General features: G+C 42.5%; 1 protein-coding gene across 1 annotated transcript; it reads right to left on the reverse strand.

Moving 5' to 3' along the window:
* Positions 1 to 13,964: 13,964 nt before the first annotated feature.
* On the reverse strand, positions 13,965 to 20,447 carry LOC115159761 (astacin-like metalloprotease toxin 5). Its single transcript, XM_029709795.1, has 11 exons — positions 20,293 to 20,447; positions 20,093 to 20,158; positions 19,876 to 19,932; positions 19,662 to 19,730; positions 19,484 to 19,533; positions 16,299 to 16,380; positions 16,075 to 16,189; positions 15,763 to 15,935; positions 14,742 to 14,823; positions 14,341 to 14,462; positions 13,965 to 14,229 (listed from the first exon to the last, which is right to left on the reverse strand). The coding sequence occupies exons 1-11, from the start codon at positions 20,327 to 20,329 to the stop codon at positions 14,225 to 14,227; spliced, it is 858 nt and encodes a 285-aa protein (XP_029565655.1). The 5' UTR covers positions 20,330 to 20,447; the 3' UTR covers positions 13,965 to 14,224.
* Between the last annotated feature and the right edge of the window lie 869 nt (positions 20,448 to 21,316).

Raw genomic sequence — 21,316 nt, forward strand, 5'->3', positions numbered from 1 at the left:
TTATCTGCTACCTTAATCCCCTGAGGAAGACTCGTTGTCCAGTGAGAGTGCAGGAAAGAGGGGGGCTCTAACGCAGAAACAGAGACATGGCTGATGGGCTCAAGAGGCATCCCCTTAGAACTTTACGCACGAGATGATTGAATTAAAATGAGAAAAGAGAAAAAGCTTGTGCTGCTTTGTCAAATACACTGACAAATTGTCCAGTGTAAAACAGATAATTTTACTCCTCCAGTCACGCACTCTTTTCATGTCTCTTTTCAACATTCAGGCTAGTAAAAATCCACGAAATGGTTATTGGATATTCAATGAAAGAAAAATAAATAATCTCATCCAATCATTCAATTAAATGACTAAATATATATTTAACTCTCACACACACACCGCTGATGCTTGGATAGTTATTCTTCTGGGGGAAATTATTAATTGCTTCAACAAATGCTGAAAAAAAAGTTATTCAAACATAATCCTTCGAACAGTAGTAGTCATTCAGGCAATCCATAGACCGTGCTCGATGTAAATTAAATTCACTGAAGTAAAACGTCCATAACTATACCATGAAATCGGAACACCCCGAATCCCACCAGCGTAATGATGTCAGCCATGGCCCAGAGACGCACGGGATTAAATGCCTTTTAAAAAGTTTCTATTCGTAGAGTAACCATATAACGCATTAGCGGCGACTTCAGTTTAAAGACGTAAAAAGTAATCCAACAATCTGCGTTCCTCAGCTTCCATCTGTCCAAAATGGGCGAAACGAGACCCGCACTGAGCTGTCATCATCAACAGATAAGGGATGGGTACGAGAAGATTTAAGCCACAAACATCAACATAGTTCATTCAATTGTAGAATCAAAAAATTACTATTCCTTCATTTTTCTTTCGTGGTATTTGATAGGATAGATGCTTTATACTTCATTTGAGTGCTGTCAAAGTCGTTAAACCAAAAAGGGTAATGTCAACACTTCACTGATTACATGGTGATAATGTCATAATTATTATCACCATGATACTGATTAATTCCTCTATTGTTTTTTCCAGTTTTTGATTGTGCGCAACTCGACTAGGTCCACTTTCTATCCAACACTTCAATAATGGTTGAATAACGGCCATGTGTTGCACATCCCGTTTGTTGTTTAGATCTTGTTCTGTTTTGTTGCGATAGTAGCAGGTTACTTTTCCTTTGACAAAGACCCACTAGCTCGGCGTCCTGTCCGTCCGACTGAGCCCGGTTAACGGCCCGGGTCGGGTAAATAACAGCGCCTCGCTCTCAGCCCCGGGAGTGACATCACGCAGCGTAAGGCAGCGGACCCTCTGACCGTCAGAGACATACTAACCCAGTACACTCCACACTAACACACACACACACACACACACACGATGCTAATTCAACTCATTCAAACTCTATTCAAAGTGCATTTCCATAAACTCCAACAGACAACACATTACTACAAGCCAGCATCCAAACACATCGTCAAAACCAGTGCAAGACAGACCGCCTGTTGAGGTGAATAGACGTGATAGCTGGCTGGTGTAACGGGCAGACAGAACCATTCGTCGTTTACTGGACCAGGACATGAGCAATTGACAACAAAGAGAAGGCACACACAAGGTCTTGCGTAAGGATAGTTTATATTCAAAGAGCAATGATATAGTGTAGTGCCGGGGACCTCTGTAAGCATGAAGCACGAAGACAATGACCATGGCAAATTTCCCCTAAGGGACAAAATAATGAATATACTTCACAAAGTAAAATCATTTAAAAATATACATAAATTATGGGCCTAAAATATAAATCCCGAAAACATCTCTCCTCAAATTTCGCAATGATATTGGTTATTATGCTAAATAAACTCAAACGTAACCTTCTATAACGTACCCCCAGGCACCTGTTTATGCTGGTGCTCCTCTGCCTCTTAGTGGCGCAGCAGGCTCCTGCAGCCTCGGAGACCGCGTGGAAGACGGGTTTCCAGCGGGATCTCATATACTATACGTAACATAGTAAAAGTAAAACCGGGACAACCAACTTAGTATGATATGTTAAGTTTCGTATAGTTACATAAGACAGATGGTTATTTAAGTCATAACGAACGTTGGGTGGTTGGTCGGTTGGGGTGGGCGTATAACGCGTATAATGTGAGTTCCAATTTCATCACGGACAACTTTGGCATTTTATCAACTTTTCAACTACACTGAACAAAAATATGAACGCAACATGCAACAATTTCAAGATTTTACCGAGTTACGGTTTATATAAGGAAGTCACTTGAAATAAATTAATAAGTCACTTGAAATAAATACTGTAACGACCCGGTATTGTGTTCTGTGTTTGTGGGTGTGTTATGGTTCTCATGGCTACTAGCAGGGACTAGCAGGGGTTAAATATGTCAGGACAGAGGGAAAGGTTGGGGGGGTATGGTGGGTAATCCCGCGGGATTTGGAAATGCATAAATAGGGATTACTGTCTCATCTTTCTTTCTTTCTGTTCGGGGCCTTGATCTGTTCCTATGGGAGTGACCCTTAACTCGGTATAATTGTGTACGTTCGGCATTTAGCGGCGTGGGCTGTGGCCAGAACAATAGCCCAGTTTAGGAATAAACCTGTGTTCTGACCTGCACACCTAGAGTCCGTCTCTTTTCCTTTTATGACCCAGCCGGGTCATTACAATACATTTGCCCCTAATCTACAGATTTCACATGAATGCAAATACAGATATGCATCTGTTGGTGACCGATAGTTTAAAAAGAAGTAGGGGCGTGGAAACCAGTCAATATCTGGTGTGACCACAATTTTCCTAATGCAGCGCGACATTACATCTCCTTTGCATAGAGTTGATCAGGCTGGTGATTGTGGTTTGTGGAATAATGTCCATCTCTTCTTCAATGGCTGTGCGAAGTTGCTATCATACACGTCGATCCAGAGCATCCAACGCCCCATCCAACGCATGCTAAATGGGTGACATGTCTAGTGAGTATGCAGGCCATGGAAGAACTGGGACATTTTCAGCTTCCAGGAATTTAGTCCAGATCCTTTCTACATGGGGCCATCTGTGCATTATCATCATACTGAAACATGAGGTGATGGCGGCAGATGAATGGCACGACAATGGGCCTCAGGATCTCATCATGTATCTCTGTGCATTCAAATTGCCATAGATAACATGCAACTGTGTTCATTGTCCATAGCTTATGCCTACCCATACCATAACCCCACCACCACCACGGGACACTTGGTTCACAACATTGACACCGCTCACCCACACCACGCCATACATATTGTCTGCAATCTGACTGGTACAGTTGAAAGAGGGATTCAACCTTGAAGGGGAGCATTTGCCCACTGAAGTTGATTACGATGCCAAACTGCAGTCAGGTCAAGACCCTGGTGAGGACGACGAGCACGTAGATGAGCTTCCCTGAGACAGTTTCTGACAGTTTGTGCATAAATTATTTGGTTTTGTGTAAACCCACAGTTTCATCAGCTGTCTGGGTGGCTGGTCTCAAACAATCCCGCAGGTGAAGAAGCCGGATGTGGAGGTCCTGGGCTGGCATGGATACACATGGTCTGCGGTTTTGTGGTCGTTTGGGCGTACTGCCAAATTCTTTAAAATTACATTGGAGGCGGCTTATGGTAGAGGAATTAACATTACATTCTCTGGCAACAGCTCTGCTGGACATTCCTGTAGTCAGCATACCATGCTCCCTCAAAACTTGAGACATCTGTGGAATTATGTTGACACAAAACTGCTAATTTGAGGTGCCTTTTTTATTGTTCCCCACACAAGGTGCACCTGTGTAATGATCATGCTGTTTTATCAGCTTCTTGATATTCCACACCTGTCAGGTGGATGGATTATCTTGGCAAAGGAAAATTGCTCACTAACAGGGATGTAAACAAATTTGTGCACAAAATGTGAGAAAATAAGCTTTTTGTTCAAATGGAAAATTCCTAAAATCTTTTATTTCAGCTCATGAAACATGGGACCAACACTTTACATGTTGCTTTTATATTTTTGTTCTCTATATATATTCCAGCTCCCAGTCAGTTTTCAGCCATTTACATGCATATCTGTGCCTACACTAACATTCTTGCACACTCACACTAACACCCACCACATGATGTTGGTGGCACCTTAATTGGGGAGGACCGGCTTCTGGTAATGGCTGGAGCGTTATAGGTGGAATGGTATCAAATGCATCAATCATATCCAATTTCAGTGGTTCCTCCTTTAAAAGTTGTGAGTTTACACGGCTGGACTTAGAGTTACCCAGTGTCACGGCTTCAGTGCTCCAGACCACCACAAGGGGGAGTTAGAGCACTCATTATACATTTGGGTCCCAAGGTTTTTATATGACCAATCATATCAAGTGGTTCCAATGACGAATTTGACGTGAGACACCTTCACTGGTGACTTTCTTCAGCAAAGATGCCTGACAAAACATTACGGGGGCTGCAAATGTAAGTAGTTATAACTTCAAAACGAGTCAAGCAAAACATGTACAATTGAGAGGAATATGTTAGTTAATGTAGAGACAAATGATTGTGCATATTTTTTTGTCACAAAGTTAATTTACGAAAATCGCTATTTAGCAAGTTTTTTTCAGTCATCCAATACCAGGTTTATCAAACTTCATTCTTGAATGATGCCTTGTCTGCATGTATGTATTACAATTATACACTTCAACAGTGTTTACCACTCCTGCTCCATCAATGATTACACATTGTAACTATGCAATAGACTAGAAACATGATTTAAGTAAAGGCTGATTTGTAATTCATATATACAGAATAAAAACAGTACATCCTGCCAGCACGCCCACAAGCATGCTGAATGAGGCATGGAAGAGAGCGAGGAACCAGATGGGAGTAACTATCCAGGCTATTTGCTCTGAGACCGGCATAATAATGTAATGAAACAAGCAGGGAGCAGGTTTCGAACCCTCAACATTCTAGTGCAAAGTCCAGCACACTACCGACTGTGCCCAAATGTATTAATTGGGGTTGGGGCCGATTGTGACTGAAAACACTATCAATTGGAACCTAACATGTGGAAAGGGAAAAAAAGTTAATTATTCGTTTTTTACAAGCATAGCAGGATGGGCTATTAGCTGAAGAAAAGACTATTCAACCTTTACTAAAGAATTGTCGAATAGCCGAGCTAGGTGTAAAAAGCTCCCCTCCCCAACTTGAGCTACGTGTGAACCCCTCCCAAACTTGCAACAAATCATTTGTACCCATCTTTCCACATCTACCTACACACAGTTAATGTTCTGAATATATATATATAAATAAATAAATAAATAAATAACTCAGCAAAAAAAAGAAACGTCCTCTCACTGTCAACTGCGTTTATTTTCAGCATAATTAACGTGTAAATATGTGTATGAACATAAAATTCAACAACTGAGACTACCTGAACATGTTTCACAGACATGTGACTAACAGAAATGGAATAATGTGTCCCTGAACAAAGGGGGGGGGGGGTCAAAATCAAATGTAACAGTCAGTATCTGGTGTGGCCACCAGCTGCATTAAGTACTGCAGTGCATCTCCTATTCATGGGTGCACCAGATTTGCCAGTTATTGCTGTGAGATGTTACCCCACTCTTCCACCAAGGCGCCTGCAAGTTCCCGGACATTTCTGGGGGGGGGGGGGGGGGGGGGGGGAATGGCCATAGCCCTTACTAGAGGTAAACCGATTATGATTTTTCAACGCCGATACCGATTATTGGAGGGCCAAAAAAGCCAATACCGATTAAATCGGCCAATTTGTTTTTGTTATTTGTAATAATGACAATTACAACAATACTGAATGAACACTAACTTAATACATCAATAAAATCAATTTAGCCTCAAAGAAAAGCAAAGTGTTGGAGAAGAAAGTAAAAGTGCAATATGTGCCATGTAAGAAAGCTAATGTTTAAGTGCCTTGCTCAGAACATGAGAACATATGAAAGCTGGTGGTTCCTTTTAACATGAGTCTTCAATATTCCCAGGAAATTTTAGGTTTTAGGTTGTAGTTATTATAGGAATTATAGGACTATTTCTCTCTATACGATTTGTATTTCATATACCTTTGACTATTGGATGTTCTTATAGGCATTTTAGTATTGCCAGTGTAACAGTATAGCTTCCGTCCCTCTCCTCGCTCCTACCTGGGCTCGAACCAGGAACACATCGACAACAGCCACCCTCAAAGCAGCATTACCCATGCAGAGCAAGGGGAACAACTACCATGTTCTGTTATAATATCCACCCGGCACAGCCAGAAGAGGACTGGCCACCCCTCATAGCCTGGTTCCTCTCTAGGTTTCTTCCTAGGTTTTTGGCCTTTCTAGGGAGTTTTTCCTAGGGAGTTTTTCCTAGCCACCGTGCTTCTTTCACATGCATTGCTTGCTGTTTGGGGTTTTAGGCTGGGTTTCTGTACAGCACTTTGAGATTTCAGCTGATATACGAAGGGCTATATAAATACATTTGATTTGATACTCCAAGTCTCAGAGCGAGTGACATTTGAAACGCTATTAGCGCGCACCCCGCTAACTAGCTAGTCATTTCACATCGGTTACACCAGCCTAATCTTGGGAGTTGATAGGCTTTTAGTCATAAACAGGGCAATGCTTGAAGCACAGCGAAGAGCTGCTGGCAAAACGCACAAAAGTGCTGTTTGAATGAATGCTTACGAGCCTGCTGGTGCCTACCATCGCTCAGTCAGACTGCTCTATCAAATCATAGACTTAATTATAATATAATAAACACACAGAAATACGAGCCTTAGGTCATTAATATGGTCGAATCCGAAAACAAACCATTTTCCCTTTCAGTGAAATACGGAACCGTTCCGTATTTTATCTAACGGGTGGCATCTTTAAGTCTAAATATTCCTGTTACATTGCACAACCTTCAATGTTATATCCTTATATCCTGCCTGTTTGGCCCTGTCCGGGGGTATCATCGGATGGGGCCACAGTGTCTTCTGATCCCTCCTGTCTCAGCCTCCAGTATTTATGCTGCAGTAGTTTATGTGCCGGGGGGCTAGGGTCAGTCTGTTTCATCTGGAGTATTCTCTTGTCTTATCCGGTGTCCTGTGTGAATTTAAATATGCTCTCTCTAATTCTCTCTTTCTTTCTTTCTCTCGGAGGACCTGAGCCCTAGGACCATGCCTCGGGACTACCTGGCATGTTGACTCCTTGCTGTCCCCAGTCCACCTGGCCATGCTGCTGCTCCAGTTTCAACTGTTCTGCCTGCGGCTACGGAACCCTGACCTGTTCACCGGACGTGCTTGTTGCACCCTCGACAACTACAATGATTATTATTTGACCATGCTGGTCATTTATGAACATTTTAACATCTTGACCATGTTCTGTTATAATATCCACCCGGCACAGCCAGAAGAGGACTGGCCACCCCTCATAGCCTGGTTCCTCTCTAGGTTTCTTCCTAGGTTTTTGGCCTTTCTAGGGAGTTTTTCCTAGCCACCGTGCCTCTTTCACATGCATTGCTTGCTGTTTGGGGTTTTAGGCTGGGTTTCTGTACAGCACTTTGAGATTTCAGCTGATATACGAAGGGCTATATAAATAAAATTTGATTTGATTTATGTCATAATTACGTAAAATTCTGGCAAATTAGTTCGCAACGAGCCAGGCAGCCCAAACTGTTGCATATACCCTGACTCTGCGTGCAATGAACGCAAGAGAAGTGACAATTTCACCTGGTTAATATTGCCTGCTAACCTGGATTTCTTTTAGCTAAATATGCAGGTTTAAAAATATATACTTCTGTGTATTGATTAAGAAAGGCATTGATGTTTATGGTTAGGTACAGTCGCGCAACAATTGTGCTTTTTTCGCAAATGCGCTTTTGCGCATCCCCCATTTGGCGAAGTCGGCTGTCTTTGTTAGGAAGAAATAGTCTTCACAGTTTGCAATGAGCCAGGCGGCCCAAACTGCTGCATATACCCTGACTCTGTTGCAAGAGAAGTGACACATTTTCCCTAGTTAAAAGAAATTCATGTTAGCAGGCAATATTAACTAAATATGCAGGGTTAAAAATACATACTTGTGTATTGATTTTAAGAAAGGCATTGATGCTTACGGTTGGAGCAACGTGTACCTAAGCAATTATATGCAACGCAGGACAGGCTAGATAAACTAGTAATATCATCAACCATGTGTAGTTAACAAGTGATTATGATTGATTGATTGTTTTTTATAAGATAAGTTTAATGCTAGCTAGCAACTTACCTTGGCTTCTTAATGCATTCGCGTAACAGGCAGGCTCCTCGTGGAGTGCAATGTAAAGCAGGTGGTTAGAGCGTTGGACTAGTTAACCGTAAGGCTGCAAGATTGAATCCCCGAGCTGACAAGGTAAAAATCTGTAGTTCTGCCCCTGAACAAGGCAGTTAACCCACCGTTCCTAGGCCGCCATTGAAAATAAGTTAAGAACACAGACTTGCCTAGTTAAATAAAGGTGTAAAAATTATTTAAAAAAAAAAAAAAAAAAAAAATAATAATAATAATAATAATAATAATAATAATAATAATAATAATAATAAAAAAAAAAAACGGCCAAATCGGCATCCAAAAATACCGATTTCCGATTGTTATGAAAACTTGAAATCGGCCCTAATTAAAAAATAAATCAATCGGCCATTCCGATTAAATCGGTCGACCTCTAGCCCTTACCCTCCGATCCAACAGGTCCCAGACGTGCTCAGTGGGATTGAGATCCGGGCTCTTTGCTGGCCATGACAGAACACTGACATTCCTGTCTTGCAGGAAATCACGCACAGAACGAGCAGTATGGCTGGTGGCATTGTCATGTTGGAGGGTCATGTCAGGATGAGCCTGCAGGAAGAGTACCAAATGAGGGAGGATGTCTTCCCTGTAACGCACAGCATTGAGATTGCCTGAAATGACAAGCTCAGTTCGATGATGCTGTGACACACCGCCCCAGACCATGACAGACCCTCCACCTCCAAATCGATCCCGCTCCAGAGTACAGGCCTCGGTGTAACGCTCATTCTTTCGACGATAAACGCGAATCCGACCATCACCCCTGGTGAGACAAAACCGTAACTCGTCAGTGAAGAGCACTTTTTGCCAGTCCTGTCTGGTCCAGCAACGGTGGGTTTGTGCCCGTAGGCGACGTTGTTGCCGATGATGTTACTTTTTAAACAAAGCGATTATTATTATTATTATTAATTTAGAATTATATTAAAGCCCCTTAGGATCTGTGAGAATATCTAATGGAAAATGCCCCTTATATATTAGAGTCCTCCAATCCTCTAATTTTAATTGGCGGAGAATCACGTCATTGAAAATTTTTTTCTTTCGATATACTGTAGGCCTACCATAGGCGAAATGAGTCTCACTAGTGTTGAGTAATGTGCTGTTAAAAGTGGCGTAGGTCTTATTTGTTTAAAGAGCATATTGAAGTCAGAAGCAAAAGCCTACAATTATTTTAGCATCGTTTCACGCTGCTCTGAGGCAAGCATGGCAATCAATGAGATTGTTATTTTCACTTGATCTCCGTTTGGGTATTGGTTAGACAAGAATTAGAAAATTAGGGTGCAGAAATGTTATGCTCTTAGTATAACCTTTATTTAACTAGGCAAGTCATTTACGAACAAATTCTTATTTACAAAGACAGCCTACTCCTTCCTCGTGCCCTGCGGTGATTCTTTAGCTAAATAGCCCAGTACTGTACTGTCGACCGTCACGTTGTACAGCGACATATTTTCCATTCCATCCTATTTCTTTTTTATTTCACCTTTATTTAACCAGAAAGGCAAGTTGAGAACAAGTTCTCATTTACAATTGCAACCTGGTCAAGATAAAGCAAAGCAGTTTGACACATGCAACAACAAAGTCACACATGGAGTAAAACAAACATACAGTCAATAATACAGTAGAAAAACAAGTCTCTATACACTGCTCAAAAAAAACAAGGGGAACACTTAAAAAACAGAATGTAACTCCAAGTCAATCACACTTCTGTGAAATCAAACTGTCCACTTAGGAAGCAACACTGATTGACAATACATTTCACATGCTGTTGTGCAAATGGAATAGACAGCAGGTGGAAATTATAGGCAATTAGCAAGACACCCCCAATAAAAGGAGTGGTTCTGCAGGTGGTAACCACAGACCACTTCTCAGTTCCTATGCTTCCTGGCTGATGTTTTGGTCACTTTTGAATGCTGGCGGTGCTTTCACTCTAGTGGTAGCATGAGACGGAGTCTACAACCCACACAAGTGGCTCAGGTAGTGCAGCTCATCCAGGATGGCACATCAATGCGAGCTGTGGCAAGAAGGTTTGCTGTGTCTGTCAGCATAGTGTCCAGAGCATGGAGGCGCTACCAGGAGACAGGCCAGTACATCAGGAGACGTGGAGGAGGCCGTAGGAGGGCAACAACCCAGCAGCAGGACCGCTACCTCCGCCTTTGTGCAAGGAGGAGCACTGCCAGAGCCCTGCAAAATGACCTCCAGCAGGCCACAAATGTGCATGTGTCTGCTCAAACGGTCAGAAACAGACTCCATGAGGGTGGTATGAGGGCCCGACGTCCACAGGTGGGGGTTGTGCTTACAACCCAACACCGTGCAGGACGTTTGGCATTTGCCAGAGAACACCAAGATTGGCAAATTCGCCACTGGCGCCCTGTGCTCTTCACAGATGAAAGCAGGTTCACACTGAGCACGTGACAGAGTCTGGAGACGCCGTGGAGAACGTTCTGCTGCCTGCAACATCCTACAGCATGACCAGTTTGGCGGTGCGTCAGTCATGGTGTGGGGTGGCATTTCTTTGGGGGGGCCGCACAGCCCTCCATGTGCTCACCAGAGGTAGCCTGACTGCCATTAGGTACCAAGATGAGATCCTCAGACCCCTTGTGAGACCATATGCTGGTGCGGTTGGCCCTGGGTTCCTCCTAATGCAAGACAATGCTAGACCTCATGTAGATGGAGTGTGTCAGCAGTTCCTGCAAGAGGAAGGCATTGATGCTATGGACTGGCCCGCCCATTCCCCAGACCTGAATCCAATTGAGCACAACTGGGACATCATGTCTCGCTCCATCCACCAACGCCACGTTGCACCACAGACTGTCCAGGAGTCGGCGGCTGCTTTAGTCCAGGTCTGGGAGGAGATCCCTCAGGAGACCATCCGTCACCTCAACAGGAGCATGCCCAGGCATTGTAGGGAGGTCATACAGGCACGTGGAGGCCACACACACTACTGAGCCTAATTTTGACTTGTTTCACTACCTCCAGTGCCATTTAAGTCCAGACCTCATGATAGAGGTCCAGGATTGCGCGCTTCATCTAATGAATGAGTTACCTTCTCTGGTTTCAGGTGTTTTAAACCAATCATTTTGTCTGTGACGTGGCCCCATCGAGGCAGTAGAACCTGAAGGGAATTGTGAACAAACTAAATTTGTAATATCATTGTTTATTGATAGATAAGCCATAAACTTGAAGACAACAGATTGAGTTGTTTCTTTGGGCCCCCATCCCCCCAAGAGACTGACTTGAGAATCACAGTATAGGCCTACCTGTGGCAGAGAAAGTCACATTTGTAGAATTGTTGATGGGGTTTGTAGAGTTGTCCACTGAAACACAGAAGAAGAAAAATATTACTAAGCGGAACAGTCCAATAACATAGTTTTGCAGTACGTCTGGCCTACATTAAATAAAAAAAAACAGGACAGAGCCCTAGCTTTCAGCCTATCACCTAACGAAATGACTGGTCCCCAATGCAGGCCTGCCTACCTGTGGCAGGGAAAGTAGAATTTGAAGTAGTAGAATTTGGGAAATTGGCGATGGGAACACTGCCCACTGAAATACACAAGGGAAACATAATAACATGGTCAACCAATTGGCATCTGCAGTGAGATTGGCCTGGCCTACAGGAGCTCAAATGGAAAACACTCAAAAGTAGGACGTCACAACAACAAAATTACTGGTCCTACCTTGGACAAACCAGATGAAAATCAGAAACCAAACCATGTTGCAACGATGATTGTCCCCCAGGATTTGGGAGAAAAGAACCAAAGAAATGGCACAAACAAATTCACGCACTCGCTCTCCTTCCAGTCAAAGAGTGGGCGGGGCAGCAATCACAAAGTAACAGGTGCTGGTGTGGTCACTTGCTTTTAAGTTCTCAAACTCAACAATATATGGCGCTAAGCGTCTCTCGACTCATTTTCCTGCCATTTCGACCTAAGAAAGAAGAAGAAGAATGTGCCTTGCTGTTAAACAGTAAACACGTGGCAGTGATATGCCGTGTTCAAGTGCTAGTCGGACTAGGAAACTCTGAAATGTCAGACATGCGAACTGGTTATAGTTATTTATACACGCAGTGCTGGAAAAAGTACTCAATAGTCATACTTGAGTCAAAGTAAAGATACCTTAATAGACTCAAGTAAAAGCAACCCAGTAAAATACTACTTGAGTAAAAGTCGAAAAGTATCTGGTTTTAAATGTACTTAAGTACAGTGGTGGGAAAATTACTCAATTGTCATACTTGAGTAAAAGTAAATGTTATACATCAAATTCCTTATAAGGCAGCACATTTTTTTAAATGTTTTATGGCCTGACAGGGTACACTCAGATCAGGGGCAGTATGACAACTTGTTATATCGAGGTTAAATTAAAAATATATATATTGATAGGCGCTTGAATCGGACCATAATGCTGTCCTGCATGAACATTCTAAATAACAAGTACTTTTTGGTTTCAGGGAAAATGTATGGGTGTAAAAAGTACATATTTTCTTTAGAAATGTAGTGGCGTAAAAGTAAAAATGGTCAAAAATATAAATAGTAAAGTACCGATACCCCCAAAAATTACTTCAGTAGTACTTTAAATTATTTTGACTTAAGTACTTTGCCATCTTTTGTGCACACATGTTGACATTGCTGTTTGTGAGGATTTCTCCTTTGCCAAGACAAACCATCCACCTGACAGGTGTGGCATATCAAGAAGCTGAAATAGCATGATCATTACACAGGTGCACCCTATGCTGGGGACAATAAAAAGCCACTAAAATGCACAGATGTCTCAAGTTGAGGGAGTGTGCAATTGGCATGCTGACTGCAGGAAGGCCCACCAGAGCGGTTGCTAGAGAATTTAATGTTCATGTCTCTACCATAAGCTGCCTCAAACATCGTTTTAGAGAAGTAACCACGCTGGCTACTATTTCTGTCTAATAATGCCCCTTGCGGGGACAAACTCATTCTGATTGGCTGGGCCTGGCTGCAAGTGGTTGAGCCCTCCAAGGCCCACCCCATGGCTGCACCCTTGCACTGTCATGTGAAATCCATAGATTAGGGACTAATGAATTCATTTCAATTGACTAACTTCCTTATATGGACTGTAACGCAGTCAATTCTTTGAAGTTACGTTTATATTGGCCTCCCGAGTGGCGCAGAGGTCTGAAGCACTGCATCTCCGTGCAAGAGGCGTCACCACAGTCCCTGGTTTGAATCCAGGCTGCATCACATTCGGCCGTGATTGGGAGTCCCATAGGGCGGCTCACAATTGGCCCAGGGTCATCCGGGTTTGGCAGTCATTGTAAATAAGAATTTGTTCTTAACTGACTTGCCTAGTTAAAAAAACAAATATGTTTAGTCTTCCTTGCTAAAAGGTGAGCCACTTTCATGCTACCGGTTATCCTGAGTTGAGCTCACCAACTCCTCAAACCTGTTTCATAGTACACCCTCCTAGAGGGCGACATTCAGATTTTGGTGAATCTATGAGCCCTGCTGTCTAAGTCCTGAGTTACAGCGTCATCGTTTTTAAATAATTTGTTGCCTAGCTAGTCGGCCAAGTTTAATTAAGGTATAAATCACCATTCATTTAAGTCGTTTCTCCTGGTACACTAGATCTACTTCCTCTCTGATCCCACCTTGGGATGTATGATGAGCATAGCTGAGAAGGTCCATTCTAGAATGAAACAGAACACTGCAAGCAACATCACACTGACTGGATTCTTTTCAGTCTAGGTCATTTTATTTATTGCCAAGACAAGTGCAGTGGTATAGGCCTAATTCAAGGCAGCAAGAGCACACAGGAGAACTAAAACCACCGCCTGCAGCCAGACACACGTATAATACATCAGGAAGCTTTAAGGGACTTGTCCAACTTATTCATTGTTGTGAAGAGAAGTTAGGATGTCAGTGCCATTTGTGTTGGAATCTTCTTCCATGGTGTAATAAATGCTAAACTGTGCATTGTTATTCTGGGAAAGACGGGACAGGAACATGGTTAGAATACAGTGTGATAACGACTGCATTTACAAAGGCAGCCCAATTCTGATCTTTTTCCTGTCTGTGTGCGCACACGTCTTTACCACATTGATAGAGTTTGTTAAGGCGTGCTATGTCCAGGGGGCTCAGGTGATTTCTCTGTCCAATCTGGACTCCACTCTTCTTGGAGTCAATAGTGGGGTTCCGGTTTGATGAGAAGTAGTACCTGCCGGGAGAAAGCCAACAATGGGGTATTTGAGGAAATGCTACTTTAACACAAAGACTGCATCACAATGTCACCCTATTCCCAATATAGTGCACCTAGTTTGACCAGAGCCCAGGTCAAAAGTAGTGACTTAAATAGGGAGCCATTTGGGACGCACAGAGAAATGTTACTGGAGCTGGATACTGTACAACTCATCTTTACTTATTGCTAGCAGTTTAAAAACAAGGCGAGTAAAATTAAGACTTCATTGGGAATAAGGAGGAGAGGAGTGTGACTGACATTCCGTAGTGCATTATGGAGTCGTAGTCATAGGGCAGGTCCTGAGTGTCTCCTTCCTTCACCTTAAAGTTATCTTCTTTTCCTGGAAGTTAAGAGTTACAAGAGGCAGATGTGACTGGTGGACACTGCTGGGTGTGATTGCGATATAGGGGAATGAAAGTGGAAATCCAGACAAGTTGTTGATGGAAACCATTAAGGTGAACCTCTAGCAGGAGGAAACTCTACACCATTCAAGGCATGACTATTGCATCTTACCTAATGAAACCCATAGCGGGTGGCCTTCAAGTTCAAGAGCTTACATGTTATCCCAGGATACCCATTACGGGTGGCAACTGTAGATGACAATGTAGTGTTATTCATGTAAGGGGAATTTAACGAACAAGGTGGCTGCGTTCACACCAGGGGAAATTCGCAGGAGTTAACAAATTTAGTTAAATTCCACATAATTGGAAATTAGCCTATGAAATACATAGTATTGGTTTCAAACTGAAGAACGCTGATGGTTACAGAACTGGTGCTGTGAGATTAGGATATCAGGATTCAAGGTTGCTATGATATTAGGCTATCAGGACCTGCTTAGACAAAGCAATTTTAACAGTAGAGAACAGGGTTGCAATGTATGGGGAAATTAATGGCTGCAGTATTGCCGTTATAATGAGTACATGATAAATGGAACGTTTAGGCATGAATATATGAACGCCTGTATTCTTATTTTAAGCTAATGTTGTTCTGTCCTTGTGGGGTACTGTATATTTTTGTTATGTAGTGTGTCATGTTGTCTGGACCCCAGGAAGAGCAGCTGCTGCTGCTGCTTTAGCAGTACCTAATAAAATACTACATGTCAATAGCTATTCTATACGGTCTTCACTCCAGACCACAAAAAGCTGAACCAGGTGTGCTAGTGTTGGGCTGGTACAAAAGCCTGCACACTGCAGCTCTTCATGGGACAAGTTGACCAGCCCTGCCCCTGGTCCACATGCAATGCCCGTGAGGTGGTTTAGCATGTGTTGGTGTGAGTTACCTGAGACCACGTTGTCCCACTGTATGGTGACGAATTGGTCACGGTCTGGCCGTGTGTGCTCGTGGTGCAGGCCCAGGGCATGCATCAGCTCATGACACAGGTTCCCCACGTTACAGGCTCTACCGAAGTACAGAGGCTGGGCCCCGCCCTGAAAACCTACATACGACGCACAGCTAGAGTTAAGGGAAGAAAGAAAGGTGAGAGGGGATATGACAGGAAGAGAGAAAAATAAAGGAAAATGAAGGAGAGGTTGTGAGTTAACTAAACTGCTGGGAAGGAGAGAGTGTGTTAATGTGACCATTTTGGACTCACCCTGTCCCAGAGATGAACTCTATGTAGTTCATCTCATTGGTGTATTCGTGGAAGAGGATACACGTCTGGTCTGAAATCATCTTGAACGCTGCTAGCATAGTTTCCTTTCTGTCCACTGTGGGGATCAGAGACAATTTACCATTAGACGGTGCATATCATTCTCACTGTATTAGAAAACATCTAGTGTTACAGTGTTCATCTCTCCTACTGTATTCGACACTCACTCAGATCATCATTGATCTTGTAGGGGATAGAAGTGACGCCTTCATTCTCAGGCCAAAGTGACTTCACAGCTAATCGGTCTTCCTGTAGGACAAAACACATAGTCTTAAATCCAGCTGTCGCTACAGAGTATAGGCCTCAGATTAAAATGGTTATTTCAGTGTTTCCCCTAGGAATTCTTTACAATTCTAAAATGGTAAAACTATTTCAAAGTAAACTTAAATGACTAAAACCAGACTAAGTATGTAGAAAAGATAATGGAGCAATATACACAGTGTACTTTCCATGACAGACTGACCAGGTGAATGCTATGATCCTTATTGAGGTCACCTGTTCAATCAGTGTATATGAAGGGGAGGAGGCCGGTTAAAGGAGGATTGTTAAGCCCAGAGGGTGAATGGGCAGGACAAAATATTGAAGTACCTTTGAACAGGGTATGGTAGTAGGTGCCAGGCTCACCAGTTTGAGTGTGTCAAGAACTGCAACGTTGCTGGGTATTTCACACACAGTTCCCCCCCCCCCCCCCCATGTCCATGTGTGTGTGAAGAATGGTCCACCACCCAAAGGACATCCAGCCAATGGCAGGCCAGTGGTCGAAAATTGGTGGCACGAATTGTGCAGAGCAACAGACGGGCTACAGTTAGTCAATTGACAGTCCAGTACAACATTTGTGCCCTAAGACAATAAAAATGCACAACTCCTAGTACCTTGACACAAATGGGGTATGGCAGCCGACAACCTTAGAGTTCCACTTCTTTCAGCAAATAACTTGATGCAGTGGACACAGGAGAACTGGAAAGACATCTGCTCTAATGAATCCCGTTTTCTGCAATTTCACGCTGATTGGAAGACTAGGGTATGGAGTAAACCACATGCATCCATCATGCCGTGAGTCAACATTGCAGGCTGGTGAGAGGCAGTGTGACGCGTTTTCACGGCACACATTGGGCCCCATGATAAAAGTGGAGCAACGTTTGAATGCCACAGGATATCTGAACATAATTGAAAACCAGGTGCATCCCTTCATGGCAGCAGTGTATCCATCTGTGAATGGATTTTTTCAGCAGGATAATGCCCCATGCCACAAGGCCAGGATTGTCCAGGAATGGTCCCACAAACACGACAGTGAATTCAGCTTAGTGCAGTGGCCTGCCCAGTCACCAGATCTCAATCCAATTAAGCATCTGTGGGATGAGATGAAACGAGCCATTTCAGATGGGCACAACGGTGGGAAGCATTGGGGAAATCATGGGGCCAGAATTCCTGTGGAACGCTTGACATCTTGTAGAGTCCATGCCCTGACGAATTGAGGCTTTTCTGAGGGCAAAGGAGGGTGCAACTCAATATTAGGTGTTCCTAATGTTTTGTAAACTATATTTTAAGATCGTCACCAAAAAAAATAAAACCGTGCCATTGGCAACGCCCACTACGATTAAATTGAGATTGTCGTCACTGGCTGACACACAAATCTATTATTTTCATGACTCACTGTGCAATAGTGTTTAACATTCATTTTGAATGACTACGTCATCTCTGTACCCCACACATACAATTATCTGTCTCAGACAAGCAGTGAATTTCAAACAGATTCAACTGCAACGACCAGGGAGGTTTTCAAATAACTCGCAAAAGGCACCTATTGGTAGATGAGTAAAAAAAAAAAAAAAAAAAAATGTATAAAGCAGACATTGAATTTCCCTTGGAGCATGGTGAAGTTAATAATTACACTTTGGATGGTGTATCAATACACCCAGTCCCTACAAAGATACAGGTGTCCTTCCTGAATCAGTTGCCGGAGAAAAAGGAAACCGCTCAGGGATTTCACCATGAGCCCAATGGTGACTTTAGTGGCTGTGATAGGACAAAACTGAGAATGGAACAACATTGTAGTTACTCTACTAACCTGATTGACAGTGAAAAGGAAGCCTGTATAGAATACAATTCCAAAACATGCATCCTGTTTGCAACAAGGCACTAAAGTAATACTGCAAAAAACATCAAAGCAATTCTCTTTTTGTCTTGAATACAAAGTGTATTCAAATACAGGCAAATCCAATAGATTATTGAATACCACTTCAAATTTTCAAGCAGTGGTGGAGGCATCATGTTATGGGTATGCTTGTAATCATTGCGGACTGGGGAAGTTTCAGGATTAAAAAAAAAAAAAAAAATGGAATGAGCTAAGCAAGGCCCTAGAGGAAATCCTGGTTTAGTCTGCTTTCCACCAGACACTGGGAAAAGAATTCACCTTTCAGCAGGATAATAACCTAAAACACAAGGGCAAATCTGCACTGGAGTTGCTTACCAAGACAATAATCAAAAGTGGCCGAGTTACAGTTTTGATAAATCTACAGCAAGACCTGAAAATGGTTGTTTAGGAATGATCAACAACCAATGACAGCTTGAATAATTTTGAGGAGAATTAAGTGGGCAAGTGTTGCACAATCCAGGTGTGGGAAGCTCTTAGACTTACCCAGAGAGACTCACAGCTGTAATCACTGCCTAAGGTGCTTCTACAAAGTATTGACTCTGGGATGCGAATAGTTGAGATATTTTTGCATTTCATTTTCAATAATCACGCAAAAATTTCCAAAAACATATTTTCACTGTCATTATGGAGTATTTTGTGTAGATGGGTTAGAATTTTTATTTCATCCATTTTTAATTTAGGCTGTCACAAAAAAAAATTGAAATAGGTCAAGGGGTATGAATGCTTTCAGAAGGCACTGTACCAGCTTCTGGTATACACAGACTGAAACTAAAGACCGCAAAATCATTTAAGTTCTCTTTACAAGCCAGAATGTTGAATAAAATGACATTGAAACTTACTCTACTGGTGGTCCGTGGTGTTGGTCCTTCAGATGGTAGAAATATCCACAGGAAAGTACTGTTAACACAACTCTTTAGAGTGGCGGTACTGAAGTTGACATTTCTATCACTTCAGTTAGTATGCAGGCATTGTGTATTTTCCTGTGGATATTTTGGGTCTCAAATTTTGACCATCTGAAGGACCAACACCATGGACAACCAGTAGAGCAAGTTCAAATGTACTTCTAGTCAACAATCTGGATTGAATGATTTTGCAGTCATTAGCTTCAGGCTGTGTATACCAGAAGGTGGTATCAATCGGATTCATCAGCCTAAAAGACGCAAGTACCAGGACAGAAAGCAGGGATCATTGACTCACCGAAACCAGAATGTCTCCCTCCATGATAGCAAGGTCAAACTGTAAGTCCTCTGTAACAGAGAGAGAGGGGGTCTGAAACAACATTTACTGGTTACAAGTCACTACCTCCAGTGCCATTAAAGTCCAGACCTCATGATAGAGGTCCAGGATTGCGCGCTTCATCTAATGAATGAGTTACCTTCTCTGGTTTCAGGTGTTTTAAACCAATCATTTTGTCTGTGACGTGGCCCCATCGAGGCAGTAGAACCTGAAGGGAATTGTGAACAAACTACATTTGTAATATCATTGTTTATTGATAGATAAGCCATAAACTTGAAGACAACAGATTGAGTTGTTTCTTTGGGCCCCCATCCCCCCAAGAGACTGACTTGAGAATCACAGTATAGGCCTACCTGTGGCAGAGAAAGTCACATTTGTAGAATTGTTGATGGGGTTTGTAGAGTTGTCCACTGAAACACAGAAGAAGAAAAATATTACTAAGCGGAACAGTCCAATAACATAGTTTTGCAGTACGTCTGGCCTACATTAAATAAAAAAAAACAGGACAGAGCCCTAGCTTTCAGCCTATCACCTAACGAAATGACTGGTCCCCAATGCAGGCCTGCCTACCTGTGGCAGGGAAAGTAGAATTTGAAGTAGTAGAATTTGGGAAATTGGCGATGGGAACACTGCCCACTGAAATACACAAGGGAAACATAATAACATGGTCAACCAATTGGCATCTGCAGTGAGATTGGCCTGGCCTACAGGAGCTCAAATGGAAAACACTCAAAAGTAGGACGTCACAACAACAAAATTACTGGTCCTACCTTGGACAAACCAGATGAAAATCAGAAACCAAACCATGTTGCAACGATGATTGTCCCCCAGGATTTGGGAGAAAAGAACCAAAGAAATGGCACAAACAAATTCACGCACTCGCTCTCCTTCCAGTCAAAGAGTGGGCGGGGCAGCAATCACAAAGTAACAGGTGCTGGTGTGGTCACTTGCTTTTAAGTTCTCAAACTCAACAATATATGGCGCTAAGCGTCTCTCGACTCATTTTCCTGCCATTTCGACCTAAGAAAGAAGAAGAAGAATGTGCCTTGCTGTTAAACAGTAAACACGTGGCAGTGATATGCCGTGTTCAAGTGCTAGTCGGACTAGGAAACTCTGAAATGTCAGACATGCGAACTGGTTATAGTTATTTATACACGCAGTGCTGGAAAAAGTACTCAATAGTCATACTTGAGTCAAAGTAAAGATACCTTAATAGACTCAAGTAAAAGCAACCCAGTAAAATACTACTTGAGTAAAAGTCGAAAAGTATCTGGTTTTAAATGTACTTAAGTACAGTGGTGGGAAAATTACTCAATTGTCATACTTGAGTAAAAGTAAATGTTATACATCAAATTCCTTATAAGGCAGCACATTTTTTTAAATGTTTTATGGCCTGACAGGGTACACTCAGATCAGGGGCAGTATGACAACTTGTTATATCGAGGTTAAATTAAAAATATATATATTGATAGGCGCTTGAATCGGACCATAATGCTGTCCTGCATGAACATTCTAAATAACAAGTACTTTTTGGTTTCAGGGAAAATGTATGGGTGTAAAAAGTACATATTTTCTTTAGAAATGTAGTGGCGTAAAAGTAAAAATGGTCAAAAATATAAATAGTAAAGTACCGATACCCCCAAAAATTACTTCAGTAGTACTTTAAATTATTTTGACTTAAGTACTTTGCCATCTTTTGTGCACACATGTTGACATTGCTGTTTGTGAGGATTTCTCCTTTGCCAAGACAAACCATCCACCTGACAGGTGTGGCATATCAAGAAGCTGAAATAG

This window comes from Salmo trutta, chromosome 23, assembly GCF_901001165.1.
Source record: "Salmo trutta chromosome 23, fSalTru1.1, whole genome shotgun sequence".
NCBI classification, from domain to species: Eukaryota; Metazoa; Chordata; class Actinopteri; order Salmoniformes; family Salmonidae; genus Salmo; species Salmo trutta.